The 16,792-nt window shown below is 46.1% G+C and overlaps 1 protein-coding gene across 2 annotated transcripts in view; it reads left to right on the top strand.

Moving 5' to 3' along the window:
• The window catches only part of Tln2 (talin 2), a 181,210-nt gene that overhangs the window by 30,820 nt on the left and 133,598 nt on the right, over positions 1-16,792 (top strand). For both annotated transcript variants that reach the window (XM_028781451.1, XM_028781452.1), the window contains exons 10-16: positions 897-998; positions 1,988-2,064; positions 5,190-5,370; positions 6,566-6,679; positions 10,963-11,071; positions 12,500-12,708; positions 13,208-13,306. In XM_028781451.1, coding sequence (XP_028637284.1) covers positions 897-998; positions 1,988-2,064; positions 5,190-5,370; positions 6,566-6,679; positions 10,963-11,071; positions 12,500-12,708; positions 13,208-13,306 — 891 coding nt within the window. The remainder of the gene's footprint in view (positions 1-896; positions 999-1,987; positions 2,065-5,189; positions 5,371-6,565; positions 6,680-10,962; positions 11,072-12,499; positions 12,709-13,207; positions 13,307-16,792) is intronic.

Genomic DNA, 16,792 nt, shown 5'->3' with positions numbered 1-16,792 from the left:
TGCCTCTGCCTGCCTCTGCCTGCCTCTGCCTGCCTCTGCCTGCCTCTTCCTGCCTCTGCCTGCCACTGCCTGCCACTGCCTGCCACTGCCTGCCTCTGCCTGCCTCTGCCTGCCTCTGCCTGCCTCTGCCTCTGCCCCACAAGTGCTAGGATTTGGTGTGTGCCATCTTGTCTGCTTCACCTTATCTTCCTGATACACTCAGGATCTGATGATATTTCTCTGTGATAGCAGACAGCATTTCTCTATATTTCTCACTATGGCTTCATGACCTTGATGGGAAGAAGCCAAAGCCACCAAGCCTGTGATGCTAGAGAGACGGGACCATACAGAAATTTACTGTGTTCACTGTTGAAATACAGTGGCCCTTTTCCCTGCCTGGCATGTCTGGGCTGCTGCTGGTGGGGCTGCGTCTCCTGTCTAGTTCTCCTGGTCCTCTGGAAAGAGTAGGCTTTTCAGGAATGGCTACTGCAAGGTATTCAGGCCTCTCCAGTTCTCTGCTTGGGGGTCCTAAGGCTCCAATCCTGTCTGTCTTTACAGTTTCCAGAGCCCTACCCTCTTTATTTTGACATGTATTTATATGTCTGTGGGGGTCCTGGGGAGGTAAGAAGACAACTTGTCAAAGTCAGTTCTTCCACTCCGTGGGTTCTAGGGATTGAGTTTCAGGTCTGAGGCTTGGAAGCTTCAGTTTTTTTGTTTTGTTTTTTTTTTGTTTTGTTGTTGTTGTTGTTGTTGTTTTTTAAAATATCTACCATTGAATACATTTTAAGAGTCCTGCTTTTCCTCAGAGTGGAGAACTGTGGAAAGGGAGCTGTGTCCCAGCTTTATAGCTGCTCTGTGTAGCCTCATGGACGTTGAGAGATCTAAGCAACTGTGTTTCTCCTAATGTGCTCTTTTAGGATTTTGGGGAATACCAAGAAAGCTACTATTCAGTACAAACCACAGAGGGGGAGCAAATATCCCAGCTGATTGCAGGATACATTGACATCATCCTCAAAAAGGTATGTGGTGTTGAAGAAGATGGAGAAAATCAAGGCTACTTTGGTAAAGGGCTCAATGACAAAACCACATTAAATGGAATCTTTATTTGAAATGTTTGAGTGACAGATTGGTTCTTTGTGTATGAGATCTCTGACCCAGAATCCTCTGAGCATGTCTGAGTTTGCCACAGTACATATATGTGTTTGTTACTGCTGGGTAAGAAGCAGTGGGCTGGGTTCTAGTTTGATTTCCATCGCTGTGATAAAAACACACTGACCAAAAGCAACTAAAGGAAGAAGAAGGTTCATTTGGCTTCCACTTCTGTTCGCAGACTATCCTGCAGGGACATATGGGTAGAAAGCCCAGTAGGAACTTGTCAGTCAGGCCCACTTGTTACCCTGTATATACAGTATTCCCTCCAACTAGGGAGCTCACAGCCAAGGAAGGAGAGCAGAAACCATGGCAGGAAGGTGCTTGATGGTTAGTGTAGGCTCCTGCTCCATCCTCCTCCTTAGAAAGCCCAGGAGATGGTACCACTCAGTTGGCTGGGTCCTTCTAAGTCAGTTAACAATCACAACAGTCTTCTACAGGAATACCCACAAGACACTTTGTTCAAGGGAATTCCTCAAGTTGCCTCACATTGATAGAGCAAGCTAGGACCGTCTGATTGATCCTGATTGATCAGAACTGTCCTCTACATAGGTTTTTAATTTCCCTACTTTCCAGAAACCCAAGGTGGTGAACTAAACGTGTGCATTGTGGTTTTCATGAGTTTTTGTTCTTACCTAACATAGTGACACCACATGCCATAGTAGCATATAGAAAATCAGACGTTTTAAGGCTTCCTATTACAATCCACTCAAAATTCATATTCCGTGCCTGGCTTTTTGCTGTGTAAGTAATGATAAACCCGCAGCTTGGTATATTTGCATATTGAGTCACAGATTTCTACTTTATTAGCATCATGCTTTTGTGCTTCTGTTTATTGTGGTGTCTGTTTTGCCTCCAGAAACAAAGCAAAGATAGATTTGGGCTGGAAGGGGATGAGGAGTCAACTATGTTAGAAGAGTCAGTTTCCCCAAAAAAGTAAGTATCCAGGGTGCTTGGGATCTGCCTCCTCCTGAGGTGACATGGTGATGGGTTAGTCAAGGCTTGCTCTTCAGTTATGGCCCAGGATGAGCATGTGATACAGCTGTCCTGTGTGGGTGCTGAGCATTTCCTGGGGACCCTATGCAGAACATGGTGTCCACCTCCATCTTAGGAAGCAGTCAGCTTTCCTGGGTCCTGCTCAGCATCTCTGATGTAAATTCCACGGATGAGGTTATTACCTCGAAATCTGTCACTTAGCTTCTGTTTGGTTCTATTCTGGGATTCTGGAGGCTGGCCGGTCGTGTGGTCAGTATGCTTAAAGCACTAATTACATGCCACACTCCTCTCCCAGGCTGTGAGGCAGCAAAGAGACAGGGCTAAGAATGTGCTCTTGGAGCTGGAGAGATGGCTTAGTGGTTAAGAGCACTAGGTGCTCTTCCAGGAGACACAGGTTTAACGTGGTTGGGACATGGCAACTTTACAACTGCCTATAACTCCAGTTTCAGGGAATCGGTCACCATCTTCTAGCTTCCATGGGCACCGGATTAAGTGAGACACTGACGCGTGCAGGCAAAACGCTCATGCATGTAAAATAATACAAACACTGGTTTTAAAGAAGAAGGGAAAAAATTACTCATAGGAACCATGTTCGGAGCAGATCTGGGCGTCTGTTTATTTGTGCTGGCCTTGAATTCTCTACCTTCACCAGCCCATGTAGAAACCAGGAATCGCAGTAGTATCACCTTGTTACATGTGGTTTTGATGACAGAGTCACAAAATAATGCACACCAAACATTGGCATATTTTGTTTGCTATTGGAAAAATACTTGTTATTTTAAATGCAACACTTGGGGCTGGGGAAACAGTTTGGCTGTTAAGAGTGCTTGCTCTCACAGAGGATCAGAGTTTGTTCCCAGCATGCACATTGAGCTGCTCACAACCTCAAAGAACTGCATCTCCAGGGGATCTAACTTCCTCTTTCAGGCTTGCAGGCACTTGCATATACCACCACCACCCCCCCACACACACACACACAATTAAAAATAAAACAAAATCTTTTGATTCAGAACTCTTAGCTCCATTTTTAAATGAGAAAATGGATGTAACAAAAAGAATTAAGACATATCTAGTAAGCACTGCTAGCTGAGAAATCTCTACAGACACCCTTATGCTAAACAGACCTGTGAGAACTGCTCTTGTCTCTGTTTTTATTCTGTATGTCCAGTCTGCTCTCACTTGATCCCAACACAACTCCTATGTAAGAGAAAGGCAGATGTGGCCACTCAGACCTTGGTTCCCTGTAAGTAAGTACACAGGTTGGAGCTAAACTGACCCCAGCATACGTCAACACTACTGTAGGCTATGGAGGAGTCTCCAAAGTCCTTGGGATGACTAATGTCCACATGGAAAGTCTTAAGTTCGTGCTTCCCACCAGAGTGAGAGGTTTGTTTGATAGAATCATTAGTACTTGTGCATCCCTCAAACGAGCCCAGTAGGTATGGGAGGTACGTGTCAGGCCCCACCGTCTAGGGACTGAGACTTCTCTATTGTTACTGTCTCATCATGGACCTAAGTCAGGACGAGCAGGAGGAGTGGCCCAGGTTGTTGGCTGAGGTGTAAGAAAGCAGCCTCAGACCTCCTCTCCCTGGTGTCATCTACTCTGAACTCCTTTAAAGGGATGCTTTATATTAATTCTTTACAGTTTGGTACAGATGTATTATTTCTTTTGATCATCTTCATCCCACATTCCTTTCTTCTCCCACCTTTCTGGTCCCTGTGAACCCAAATTTCCTCTCAAGTCTCCCTTACTTTCAGATCTTTTTATAATGACCTACTGAGTATGATCAGGGATTCTTACATGAGCAGGGATGTTGGGAACATGGGCAACTTATGACTATCTGTAGCACCAAAGAAAAATAACTCTCCTGCCCTGAGAAAGCATCAGCTCCCAAGGACTCCTCAGCTGGTGGTGGAGTCTCATAAGATCCACACCACGAAAGAATGCTGAAAGGCTTGTTCTTGTGCAGCCGTTGTGCAGCGAGCGGGCCTGTGTTCTTGTGCAGCAGCCATGGCATTTCCAGTAGGCAGTGTTTTACAACACTCCTCCCAAGCAAGGGCTGAGGTGATATACACGTTCTTTGTAGGTTTGAGTCCTGGACAGCTGATTATTCTCTGCAGTCCGAGCTGTCAGGACCCTTCATAAACCACCACCCACCTCGATTCACATTTTTGACTCTCTACAGATGTCTGTTGATTGAGATGCTAACTTGGTTAACAGGGGTGGTCTAAGATTGAGCCTGCCTCTTGGTGTAAAATTCCCCTTCCTTCTTCACCTCTCCAGGAGCACCTCCATTCCCCAGACCTTCCTTGTGGCTTCTCCACTAGGATCCTGAAGAAGAACTGCCCTCTGTCTAGCTCCTTACTTCCACATGTGTGAAGGGCTTTGCACCTGCCACTCATTCTAAAAAATCTTAAGATCTCTCTCTTCCTCCTCCCCCTTTCTCTCTCTCTCTCTCTCTCTCTCTCTCTCTCTCTCTCTCTCTCTCTCTCTCTCTCTGTTTGTGTGTGTGTGTGTGTGTGTGTGCGCGCGTGCGTGCGTGCGTGCGTGTGACTCCTAATCTCTGGTTGGAATCTTTTGGAAAAGATATAAGTCTCTCAAGCCTCCAGAAGTGACAGATGCCCTCTGTGGTCAGTGGACTTGAACTTGTGAGAGGATTTCCTTAGATTTATTTGCACATTTTCCCCATCAAGCTAAGGATAGATCTATCACCGCCTAGAATGGAAACCTGTTGATTGTATGATTGAACAAGTGACAGGCAGCATATCCTAACCTTCCCTCAGCATGCCATTGTTATAGGACTGTCACTTGTTTTGTCCTAAGAGCAAATGAATTGTATAATACCAGGGCACTACCAATGGAGGCACTGACACTGGTTTTGACTGGATTCATCCAGTAGGTGCTTCCACTGAGCAGCTCCGTGTCGCTCTTCATTCCATGCCCACCGTGCGTGTTTTTTAAGTGGCCGCCACCATCTAGGGCAGTGCGCATTTTCGATGTCTTCCCACCGTACTGTACTGCGTGTGAGTGTCTACCTCCCACTGACCAGCCGTCCCTTTCACAGATCTACCATCTTGCAACAGCAGTTCAACCGGACTGGGAAGGCAGAGCACGGCTCGGTGGCACTGCCAGCTGTCATGCGCTCTGGCTCCAGTGGGCCTGAGACTTTCAATGTCGGCAGCATGCCGTCACCACAGCAGCAGGTCATGGTCGGACAGATGCACCGAGGACACATGCCGCCACTGGTGAGACCTCCTGATCACTCGTCTGTGAACCTCCAGGCCCCCAGAGATGGTGACAGGTTCTGTGTGGGAATCCACGGACTCCCATCTGAGCCAAGTCATTAATGGTGCATTCCTGTAATTGAATAACTGATTGATCCTTTCTAGAATCAATGGCTAGAGAGTGAGGGACCTTGTATTTAGTTACATTTCTCGTCGCAATTACAAAATACCCGACAAAAGCAACTTAGAGGAAGGAGCACGGTTTGGCTCACACGTTGAGAGGACGGTCCATCGTAATGAAGTCGGGGTTGGCAGGTGTGAGACAGCTGACCACACTGGACATCACATTAGGACGCATAGAGGGTTGAATGCTGGTGCTTAGCTTTCTCTTTTACATAGTCCAAAATCCTAACCTGTGGAATAGTACCACCCACATTGAGAGTGGGTCTTCCCACCTCAGAAATTCCCACTCAAGCTAGAAATTGGTCTTCCCTCACAGACCTGCCTAGAGGCTGGTTTCCAAGGTTCCTCTGTTCAAGTCGCCAATAGAAATTAACCACCACGAACCTCTTTGTGCTATAGAAACAGACTCCGTTTCCCTACATGTCGCAGCTTCAAGCTGGCTGGCCCTGATACCCTCATAGAAAGTGGGAAATGGGCCCGTCACCTGTCATCAACCTTTGTAACCTAGTCTTGCTGAATCCTCTCGAATCCATCTGATCAAATACTGCTCAGGCCTGCCTTGGGGATCCCTCGATATTGGGCTAGTTTTGAGAACTCAAGAATATCAAAGTTGGGAATTGATTCAACTGTAAAAAAGCATGCGGGCTATAGGTTTAGGCAGAGTCCTGGAGTGTGATCAAGAATCCTTCTTATTAAACAGCCGTTGGTGTTCTGTGTGTGCGATCTTTTATCCACAGTACTCAGATCAGCTGTACGCCCTGAATTCCCCCGTGAAGCCGCTCGTCAGCCTTCTCATCTGCTAATTAAGCTCTCCACACCCTTCTGATTATAAGCCCTTCACTGCAATCACCTTCGCTTTGTGTTCTATTAATATAATGTGCTATTTCTAGCCCTCAGGTTGAAATGGGAGCTAGTTCAGGTGCGTAATGAGATGTGCTCTTGACTGAGAAGGTTTAGTTTGGTTCCGTTCTATAAGGAGACCCTGTCAGTCCCCAGATGCTGCTCACCACCCTGTGTTCATCTGCCTTTGCAGACTTCGGCACAGCAAGCCCTTATGGGGACCATCAACACAAGCATGCACGCTGTCCAGCAGGCTCAGGATGACCTCAGCGAGCTCGACTCACTGCCACCTCTCGGCCAAGATATGGTAAATATCCATCAGTGGGTCTCATCCTGTGTCTCTGTCCTCGTTCAGAACAAGATTATGTGCATGGGCAGATTCTGCTGGACGAAGCTGTCTCTAGCTATCTGATAAAGAAATCTGTGTGTTTTGATGTATACTGGGAAACAGAGCTGCTATGCTAAGGACTTAGACCCTGGAGGCTCTTATCCCAGCTCCTCTAATTCACTCCCGTATGAGTCTGGGCATCCTATCCCTCAAGCCTCTCCCCCGTCATCTGCAAACAAGGCTGATGGGAAGCATTGATGATCCAGTTCTTAGCGTGAGCATCTAATCAGGGCTCAACTCAGGTAGCTGGCTTGTCATTTTAAATACTACCAGCAGCTCCCAGATTTCCATACACAACGGGACCTCATGGATGGCTTGTTAAACTTACGTCTGGGCCCTAGCCGTCACCTTCAGTCGTGTTGTTCTTCCCATGTGTGTTTGATCTAGTGGGTATGGGGTGGGGCCTCGGAATATGTGTTTGCAACACATTCCCAGGGATGCTGATGCTGCTGTCCAGGTATCTTGTGTTCTGTGAACTCCTGGGTTAGCTATAGCACTGCTGAGGCTTACAGCAGTGTGACGTAAAGAGCTCCAAGGCCCTCGGGTAGCTTCTGCTGCAGCAGCACAGACTCAGTTAATATCTCCTACTTCAGGTGGTGGTCTGCAGGCCGGCAGCGCTGACGTCATCCAGATTCTTAGGAGAGAAGCAGAAATCACAGGCTGCCAGCAGCATCCTATGTCACGGTGCCTGTTAGCCAGCTGTCCCTGTGATTTGTAGGCATGCTAAACTTTGAAAGGCACTGACTAGCAAGCTTGCTCCCCAGCACCACACCACCACGGCCTTCCTCTAACCTCTCCTTCTTTCTCTTTCTCTGCACCTAACCCACCCGCAGAGCCTCACCAGTAAATCTCAGGTTACACAAAGCAGTCTTGGTGGCCTGCCTGGGCATCAGCAGGGGTTTGGCTGGTTTTCATTTTCCTCTTCATATCTAGATAGATAATTTCATAATTTCTATCTAGATATCTATAGATACAAATATAGATTTTTTTTTTAACTTTACATTGCAATTGCATCTTCCCTGTTCCTCCTCCCAAGTTCTTCCCTCTCACCTCCCCTACCCACTCCCACCCTCGGAAAAGGGGAGGCCTTCCATGAGTATCACCCTGCCTTGGCGTATCAAGATGCAGTAGGACTAGGAGCATCTTCTATTGTGGCTAGGCAAGGCAGCTCTGTTGTGGAGAAGGGATCCAAAGGCAGGCAACAAAGACAGAGACAGCCCCTGCTCCTACTGTTAGTGGTCCTACATGAAGACATGCATATTACATATATGCCGACTATTACATATGTGCCGAGGCCCTAGGTTCATCCCATGCATGCTCTCTGTTTGGTGATTTGGTCTCTGGGCCGTTTTCTTGTATATTTGACATCTCTGGCTCCTTCAGTCCTGCCTCCCTCTCTTCCATAGGATTCCCCACGCTCTGTCTAATGTTTGGCTGTGGGTCTCTGCATCTGTTTCCATCAGTTGCTGGGTGAAGCCTCTCACATGACAATTATGCTAGGCACCTATCTGCAAGTATAGCAGAATTTCATTAATAATGTCAGGGGTGGCTCTCTCTCATGGCATGGGTCTCAAGCTGGGCCAGCTGTTGATTGCCCACCCCTCAGTCTCTGCTCCATCTTTACCCCCGCACATCTTGTAGGCAGGACAAATTGTAGGTCTAAGGTTTTGTGGCTGGGTTAGTGTCCCAGTCCCTCCAATGAAAGTCTTTTCTGGTTACAGGAGATGACTGGTTCAGAATCCGTATCCCCCATTTCTAGGAGTCTTAGTGAGGGTCACCCTCATAGATTCCTAGGAGTTTCCATTGTTCCAGGTTGTCCCAGAGACGCCCCCCCATCAATTCTAATTCTCTCTTCCCACACCCTCTCCCTCCATCCACTTGATCCCTCCTGTCCCATTCGCACCCCTCCCCCATTTAGTCCCCCCCATCCACCCCCAATGTCTATTGTATTTTCCTTTCTTGAGATTCGAATGTCCCCTTTTGGGCCCTCCTTGTTGCTTCATTTCTTTGGGTCTGTGGACTGTTAGCATGGTTATCCTGTACTTTATGGCTAGTATATACTTATAAGTGACTACATACCATGTTCTGGTGTGCAGTCATGGTAAAACAACAACAACAACAACAACAAAAACAAACCCTGCTATAAGACAGGCATTGCAGGGTTAGAACCGAAGCGCGTTCTGCAGGCTCGTCTCATTGAGCGGGATCACTCTTCATCACTCTTTTGAAGCTGTCCCTGAATGCTGTTTCCATCTCTATACTGATGTGAGTGGAGGTTGTTGCTACCCTCGGTACCACGCCTCCCAAGTCCCTGAATTCAATATATATTTTGCTCAGGGAACCCCAGAATGGGACTAAATAAGTGGACTTCCCTATCCAGAACACTTGGGAGATAGCTTTAAAATATGTGGAGGTGACGGTCCCAATTCACCAGTTCTTGAAGAGTTAGGATGAACTAACATAACAGGTGACTCCCCTGAGCCTGAACCTAGATCAGTATGTTACCTGCAGGTCATCATTTTCAATATAAATACTAGCAGGCATATCCAAACTCCTGACACAAGTCAGTTATGAAACAATGATTGATAAATAAATCACACGTACAACTCTCATAGTGTTTTAAGTAAATTTACATTTTGTGTTGGGCTAACTGTCACCAGTCCCTTGTAGCCGACAGTCTTCAGGTTGGACATATCTGACGGGCTGAACAAAATATAAGATCTAGAGATGCCTTTGAGTTTCTGTAGTCAGAGAAAGGCAAGGCCCAGGACCTGGGTATAATTTGCCATTGTCCTGTCACCTGATAGAGGTAAAGCAGGCACAGAGCAGGAGCCTTAGCCCCTCTTCTCAGGTGTACTGGGAAAAAATGCCACCTGCATATGGCCGTGATATTTGATTTTCTTCATGGTAGTTCAAGTCATGTGATAGGAAAAACTTCAGTGTGGGTCAAGAAGAACTCTTGTGAGCTGACATACCCAAAAGTTCTAACTCAGCTCCCTAAAGAAGCAAAGTGAAAATTACTACCAAGTGTTAATGTAAGTACCAAGTTGTTAAGCGACATTGGGTTTATTAACATATCCTAATTACATATAATACTGAGTTTCATTGTGAAATTTTCATAGATACACACAAGCACACACACACATATCTTTGATCATATTTGCCCCATTACCCCTCCATTCTCCTCCCATTCCTGTTGAGTTCTGTCATTACTTGGTCTCTGGTGTGGTGTTGTTTTTGTTGTATGAGCCAGTGAGCTTCATCAGGGTTACTCTCATGTGTGAGAGTTCTGTCAGAGCTCCTTATTGGTAGCCACAGCACTAAAGAAAATGACTCTCCCCTTCCGGCAACCATTAACTGCCTGTCAATCCTCAGCCTGGGGCAAGGCCTGTAAGTCTTACAGCCTCCCTGATGGACCCAGTCTTGTACAAAGAACTCTAGCTGCTGAAAATCCCAAGAGGGTCATGGTCATGTCATGCCCGGAGGACAGCATAGTACAGCACTCTACTTCTCTTGCTTTTCTGTTCCCATGGCCAAGGGAATTTATAAAAGAAAACATTTAAATAGGCTTATGGTTTCAGAGAGTTAGAGTCCATGATGCCGGAATGAGTGCATGGTACAGGAACAAATGAAAACACCATCTTGATCTGTAAGTGGGAGGTAGACAGAGACTCTTTGAGTCTCCTGAACCCTCAAAGCCCACCCCAGTGACACACCTCCTCCAACAAGGGCACACATCCTAACCCTTTCCAAACAGTTCTACCAACTGGGGATTGGGTATTCAAACTGACGAACCGTGGGGGGCGTTCTCATTCAAACCTTCATACCCCTCTTCTCTCTAGCTTTTAAATTGTTTCCTCCCCTTCTTCCGTGATGTTCCCTGGTCTAAGAAGAAGTGATATAGGTGACCTTTGACTCTCTCAGTTGTCTTCATCTAGATATAGCCATAATGAATTATTTTTCCTAAATATTAGAACTTTTTAAAATTACAATATAAGATACAGAGAATGTATGCATCTTTCAACATCTCTAGACACACAAGAAGCCTGTCCAGATATTGTTAACAATGACTTGGGCTTATTCAGTGCTGGTCCAGGAAGAAGAGGACAGCCAAGTGCTGGTCTCACCATACAGCTTCACTTCCCTGGTGTCCTGGGCAGTTCAGTGCTGTGATTGGGTTGTTCCATTGTCTGGCTTTACAGGCATCGAGGGTATGGGTTCAGAACAAAGTGGATGAATCCAAGCATGAAATCCACTCTCAAGTCGATGCTATCACAGCTGGAACGGCGTCTGTTGTCAACCTCACAGCTGGTAAGTCCCTGAGTGACTTGTGCTGGTGTGTGTGTGCGCGCACATGTGCATGTGTGAGTCTGTGTGTGTGAGTGTGAGAGTCTGTGTGTGAGTATGTGTGTGTATACATGCATGTGAGAGTGTGTGTGGTATTTGTGTGTATGTGTGTGTGTGTGTGTTCATTCTTTCATTGAAGCAACAGATTGCTATCCTGTGAGAAGGCAGGCTAATCTGAGCTATCTGGCCCACTTTAAGCATTTGCTCAAAATGATCCAAGATAAATGTAAGAAACATCTCCTTCCTGTTTGTTGATGTCAGGTATGGTTAAAGAGCATTTACTTAGTGTTCCTTACTGGCCATCAGCATGTGAACATACTTGAAAGTCTTTGAGGGCAGTTTCTCCTTTGGAGAGTTTACAGTCTAGGGATGTCAAGCATCCTTCCTTTGTTCATCTGGTCCAGTAGTTGTGTCTCCTAGGATGGACTGACTCCCAGCCTCACACCTTCTGGTGAGAGCCAGGAAATACCTGGGCTTTTGTCTGCAGTGTACCAATGTTTTCGGGAGCAGAGTGACCCCTGGACTGGGGTCGTGGGATACAGATATATGCTTCAGAAATTGAGTTGTATATATTTGTGTGTGGAGGTCAAAGAACAACTTTAGCTGTTGTTCCTCAAGCAGTCCTTTTTTTATTGTGATGGGTATCTCCTTGGCCTGAAACTCCACAAGTAATCGGGACCAGATGGCCAGCAGGTCCAAGGATCTGTCTGTCCCCACTCCACCAGCATTGATATCACAAGTTTATGCCAGCATGACTTTTTTTTTTTAATGTAGGTTCTAGGGATTGAACTTGGGTCTTGGTATTTTCAAGGAAAATGCTTTGGATTTTTCTTTTAATGTTTAGTTACATTTACATCAGAGTGAGGTGGGGTGACACATGAGTGCCACCGTGCACATGTGGAGAGCAGAGAGTGAGTTTCAAGAGTTAGCTCTCTCCTTTCACTGTTAGGCTGTAGGGAACCACTGCAGGTTGTTAGACCTGTCAAGCGCTGTCACTGGTTGAGCCATCTTTACTGGCCACTACTTTTGAAGTTTTATTTGAAAATTCCATATCAGAGTATACAATATTTTCATTATTTCCAACCCCCACCCCCAACTCCAGTTCCTTCTAGTCCCCTCAAATTCAAGATCTTTGCTTTAGAATTCTAAAGGAGCCTTGTTCACTGTTTCAGTATGTGAGACCTCCAGGTGAGAGGACCTCATTGAAGACCTTGGAGTCAGGGTGATGTCCATTTCACTGAACTCCTTGGAATTCTGTATTGATACCTGCATGATGGTGGGGCACGGGCCCCTGCCAGTGGGAGTTTTGAGAAAGTCTCATCAGCCCTGCCTACTTCCTGCCAAGCAGGCCCCTCCTTGTCTGTCACCACTCTCCTTTGGTCTTGGTCTCAGGTGACCCCGCAGACACTGACTACACAGCCGTGGGCTGTGCAATCACTACAATTTCTTCCAACCTGACGGAAATGTCCAAGGGGGTCAAGCTGCTGGCGGCCCTCATGGATGACGATGTAGGGAGTGGGGAGGACCTTCTCAGAGCTGCCAGGACCCTCGCCGGGGCCGTGTCTGATTTGCTGAAGGCCGTGCAGCCTACTTCTGGAGAGGTGAGCCCTGGGGACACTCAGTCACACTCAGACGAGAACTGTGTATCCCTTCAGGTCTCTGGAGCTCTGGCTTCCTGAAAGGTTTCTTCCATCCTGAGAAAATATCTCAGGGTAGTATCAGAGTTACTGAAGCAGGTCAGATCCTATGGTTCAACCCCTGGGGTGGAGAGGGATTCTTCTAGTAGAAAGCCAATCTGACTAGTACGTAAGAGGCATACCTACAGGTTTGCAACTGAACGTCTGTATAAACCAGCTTTGTTCTAATTGCGCAAGACCCTTTTATTGGAAATTTCAAGCACATCTGTCCGTTACTGCATGATGAGCATTTCCTTGCATCTCACCAGGGTTTACTTTTTCCTCCTATCTGGCATACAACCGAAAATCTTCATTTGTGTGGAGAAGGAGCTGTTCTGTTGGGTTCCTCACTATACCGATATGTGGCGAGACGTGGGAAGAATTTCATTTTCTTTCCAACCCAGCTCATGTTCTCTGTTTGTAGCCACGACAGACTGTTTTGACGGCTGCCGGAAGCATCGGCCAAGCCAGTGGAGATCTCCTGAGACAGATCGGAGAGAACGAGACGGACGAGAGATTCCAAGTAAGACATCTGCGGCTCCCCAGTCTTGGAAATGTGTCATTGTGAGGAGTCTGACCTCACAGGATGTATCAGAGCACAAGCTTGATCTTCCTGGGGTTGTTGAGAAGACAATCCAAGGAGATGATTTGAGGAGGGAGGTCTTTAGTGTCAATTAAATCTATCTTTTTTTGTTTGTTTGTTTTAGTTTGGTTTGGTTTGGTTTTCAAGACAGGGTTTCTTTGTGTAGCCCTGGCTGTCCTGGAACTCAACTCTGTAGACCAGGCTGGCCTTGAACTCAGAAATCCGCCTGTCTCTGCCTCCCAAGTGCTGGGATTAAAGACGTGTGCCACCACTGCCCAACTTTTTTTTTTTTTTTTTTTTTTTAGGTTTTTACTTATTTATTATATGTAAGTACACTGTTGCTGTCTTCAGACACCCTAAGAGGGCATCAGATCTCATTATGGGTGGTTGTGAGCCACCATGTGGTTGCTGGGATCCGAACTCATGACCTTCGGAAGAGTAGTCAGTGCTCTCAACCGCTGAGCCATATCACCAGCCCCAAATCTATCTATTTTTAATGGGGGAAAAAAAAAAAAAACAGGTCACTGATATTATGTTTCATCCTCCAAAACACTTAGCCTTTCTGGTTGTTACCAGTTTCTTGTACATTTTATAAACAAAAGTGGATACAATAATTGTGACTCATTTGTATTGACCACCCGACCTTCATACTCCCCATTCTCAGCAAGTCTTCTTTTATTTTGTGGGGAGTATCTTTCAATGGACCCACTCTTTTGTTGTTTTTTTAATTTGTGTTGTTGGAGTGTTGGTGCACTTCCGTGTGTGAGCAGGGTCCGCCTCTGATGTCATTTCTCAGGATGCTGTCCATCCTGCTTTGGTTTTTGAGATCACGTTTCTCACTAGGACCTGGGAATCACTGATTGAGGCAGGCTGACACGAAGTCAAGCCCAGAGATCAGGCTCTCTTAGCCTCCCCAGTACTTCGGTTACAAGCGTGCACACTGAGCTGTATCTCCATCTCTGGCCTTTACTTTATAAGAAGTGTTTTCTACGTTATTGTATTTCTTAAAGTAGGGTCTGGGTATGTAATTCAGGATAATCTAACAAGCACTTGCTGCCTGAGCTCAGGTCTTGCCATGTAGGAAGGCCGAGAGTTTGGGTGGCCCCTGAGAAGTCATTTCTTATGATCCTTCCTTTTCAATACTAGAGCCTTATACTGCCCGTCCTCTGCTGAGCAGCTGTTGCTACTGTTTGCAGCTGGCTTGATTCACGGCCAGTTTCACCATATTGAAGCTTGGACAATATCTCAGCTTGTCTGCTCCCTCCTAACCCCACCCCACAGCACAAGTGTTACGACCGAGACTCTAGGCCAGGGTGTGCTCTGCTCTGCTTGTATACTTGGGGCCAGGAACCCATATTCCTTTTTAAGGTCTCTGATTTTTGTAAGTAATAATAACTCCATCCTGATTAGAATATTGTATTTCTAAGCTATGCTCCTAGAAGGATTCCTTTATCCAAATCTATCAAATTCATTGTATGATGATTCAATTGAAATTCACTACACTTTACTTTTTTAAACCTATTTTATATTTATTTATGTAAATATGTATATCTGTGTGTGTATATATACATGTATACGAGGATATCCTCAAGAGGTCAGAAGAAGGTGTCAGATCCCCTGGGGATAGAGTTACAGTCAGTTTTGAGCCACATAGAGTGTGTGGTGACAGCTGAACTCAGGCCCTCTGCAGCAACCACAAGCACTCTGAACCACTCGGCTGGCTTTCAGCCCTTTTATTTCAGTCTTTGCGGTGTGGTCTCGGGTAGCATGAGCTGACTGCAAGCTCACTCTGTATCTGAGGTTTACTTTGAACTTTTGTTCGTCCTGCCTTCATCTCCTACATGGTGTGATTACATGTGTGTTCCACTGTGCCTTGAGTATGTGGTGTTGGGGATTGAACACCAATCTTGATGCATGCTAGAATTTCAAATGTATAAGAACCGACATCATATATACCACCAAATGCAGAAAAATATTGTTTTAAAAAGTACTTATTTTTTAAAAAGTTTGTTTGGTTTGGTTTGTTTGACTGCTCTGTCTTTGTGCACCACTGTACTCCAGAGAGGGTATAGGCTGGGTGCCAGTCATCGCTTCCTGAAAGTCATTTCTATACTGGATTCCAGGAATTGCTTCACTGTGTGTAGAGTTCACTGCAGACCACATAACCCACCCCACTGACCCCTCTTTTTGTCTCCATCCTGAGTCCTTTCCAGATCTCCATGCTATTGTTGTACTGGCCTTGCATTTTATATTGTGCAGGTAATTTTCCTAGGCCCATAACTCTTAGGAATTTGGTCCATATTAGTTTCAGCTGCTGTTTCTAGGCTTCATTGTCTTTAAGTACTCGATTTACTTTGCTCAGAAGTATTGCTTTGGGGGGCTGATGACACGGTTCAGTCGGTGATGAACTTGCCACCAAAGCCTGAGGACCTGAGTTCAATCCCCGGGGCTCCTGTTTATAGCTGTGAATACATAGTAGTACGTATCTGTAAAGTCAGGGCTGGGAAGATCAGAAGGATTCCCCCAGGACTCAGAGACTAGGAGAATTGGCAGGCATATGGACAGTGAGAGATTCTGTCTCAAAACGAACAAAAAAAACAAGGTAGAGAGCTCCTGAGGCATGCCACCCAAGTTTGTACGTGATCTCCATGCTCGAGTGTGCACCCAAAAAGCATACTTTTGCCCGAATTTAGGGTGATGGAGGTGATGCCCTAGATTCTCATAAGTGACTTGCCCTTGTAGGTTTCTGAAGCTCTGCTTCCTCAGATGGATGTTTCCACCACGTTCAGATGCAGGCCCTGCCTTGTGCCTGTTTCTCTTTGGCCATGCTAGGAGGCAGGTTCAGAGACAAGGTGGAATGTTCCAGAGAGTGGGGTGTGTAGATGGTGACTAGTGTGGTAGGACAGTACTCCCCAGCCTCCCTCTTGCAGCCGTGGGGCCACCTGGCACAGGATTTCCACTCTGTTTTTCTGAGTCTTGAGTCCCATGGCAAAGCTTCTCTTGGGTTCTCAATGTACTTTGTGTTCCCAGAGCCGACAAGGATTTATTTCACACGAGCTCCACAATAGTGGGCTTATTGAGAAGTTTGACACAGACTGGCCAGCAGCTATAACTGCAGTATTCCATTCTTTTCCTGACTGTATTTGGACAAAATTAATAGAAAGAGAATGTCTTTCAATGACTTGAACAAAGTCCTTTGTGACAGTTGTAGTTGTGGGTGACCCAGTCTCGGTCCCTGCGCGAAGAAATGTCCTGGTCAGCTTCAGAGAGTTAGGTTTAAAAATCTTGTTAGTAATTTGTGACGTCCAACTTGCTTGTAACCTGAATTTTAGAGGCGAATGTCCAAGATCCATGGGGGGTGGTGTGGTGAGGAGCGGCAAATTGGGAACAACTCCTGTCAGTTGTGCATCTGACAGGCATCATTTG

The sequence above is a fragment of the Grammomys surdaster genome, unplaced genomic scaffold (genome assembly GCF_004785775.1).
Source record: "Grammomys surdaster isolate TR1022 unplaced genomic scaffold, NIH_TR_1.0 437, whole genome shotgun sequence".
In the NCBI taxonomy this organism is placed as follows: domain Eukaryota; kingdom Metazoa; phylum Chordata; class Mammalia; order Rodentia; family Muridae; genus Grammomys; species Grammomys surdaster.
The sequence above is the reverse complement of the archived record's forward strand: the minus strand, read 5'-3'. Positions and strand labels throughout refer to the sequence as shown.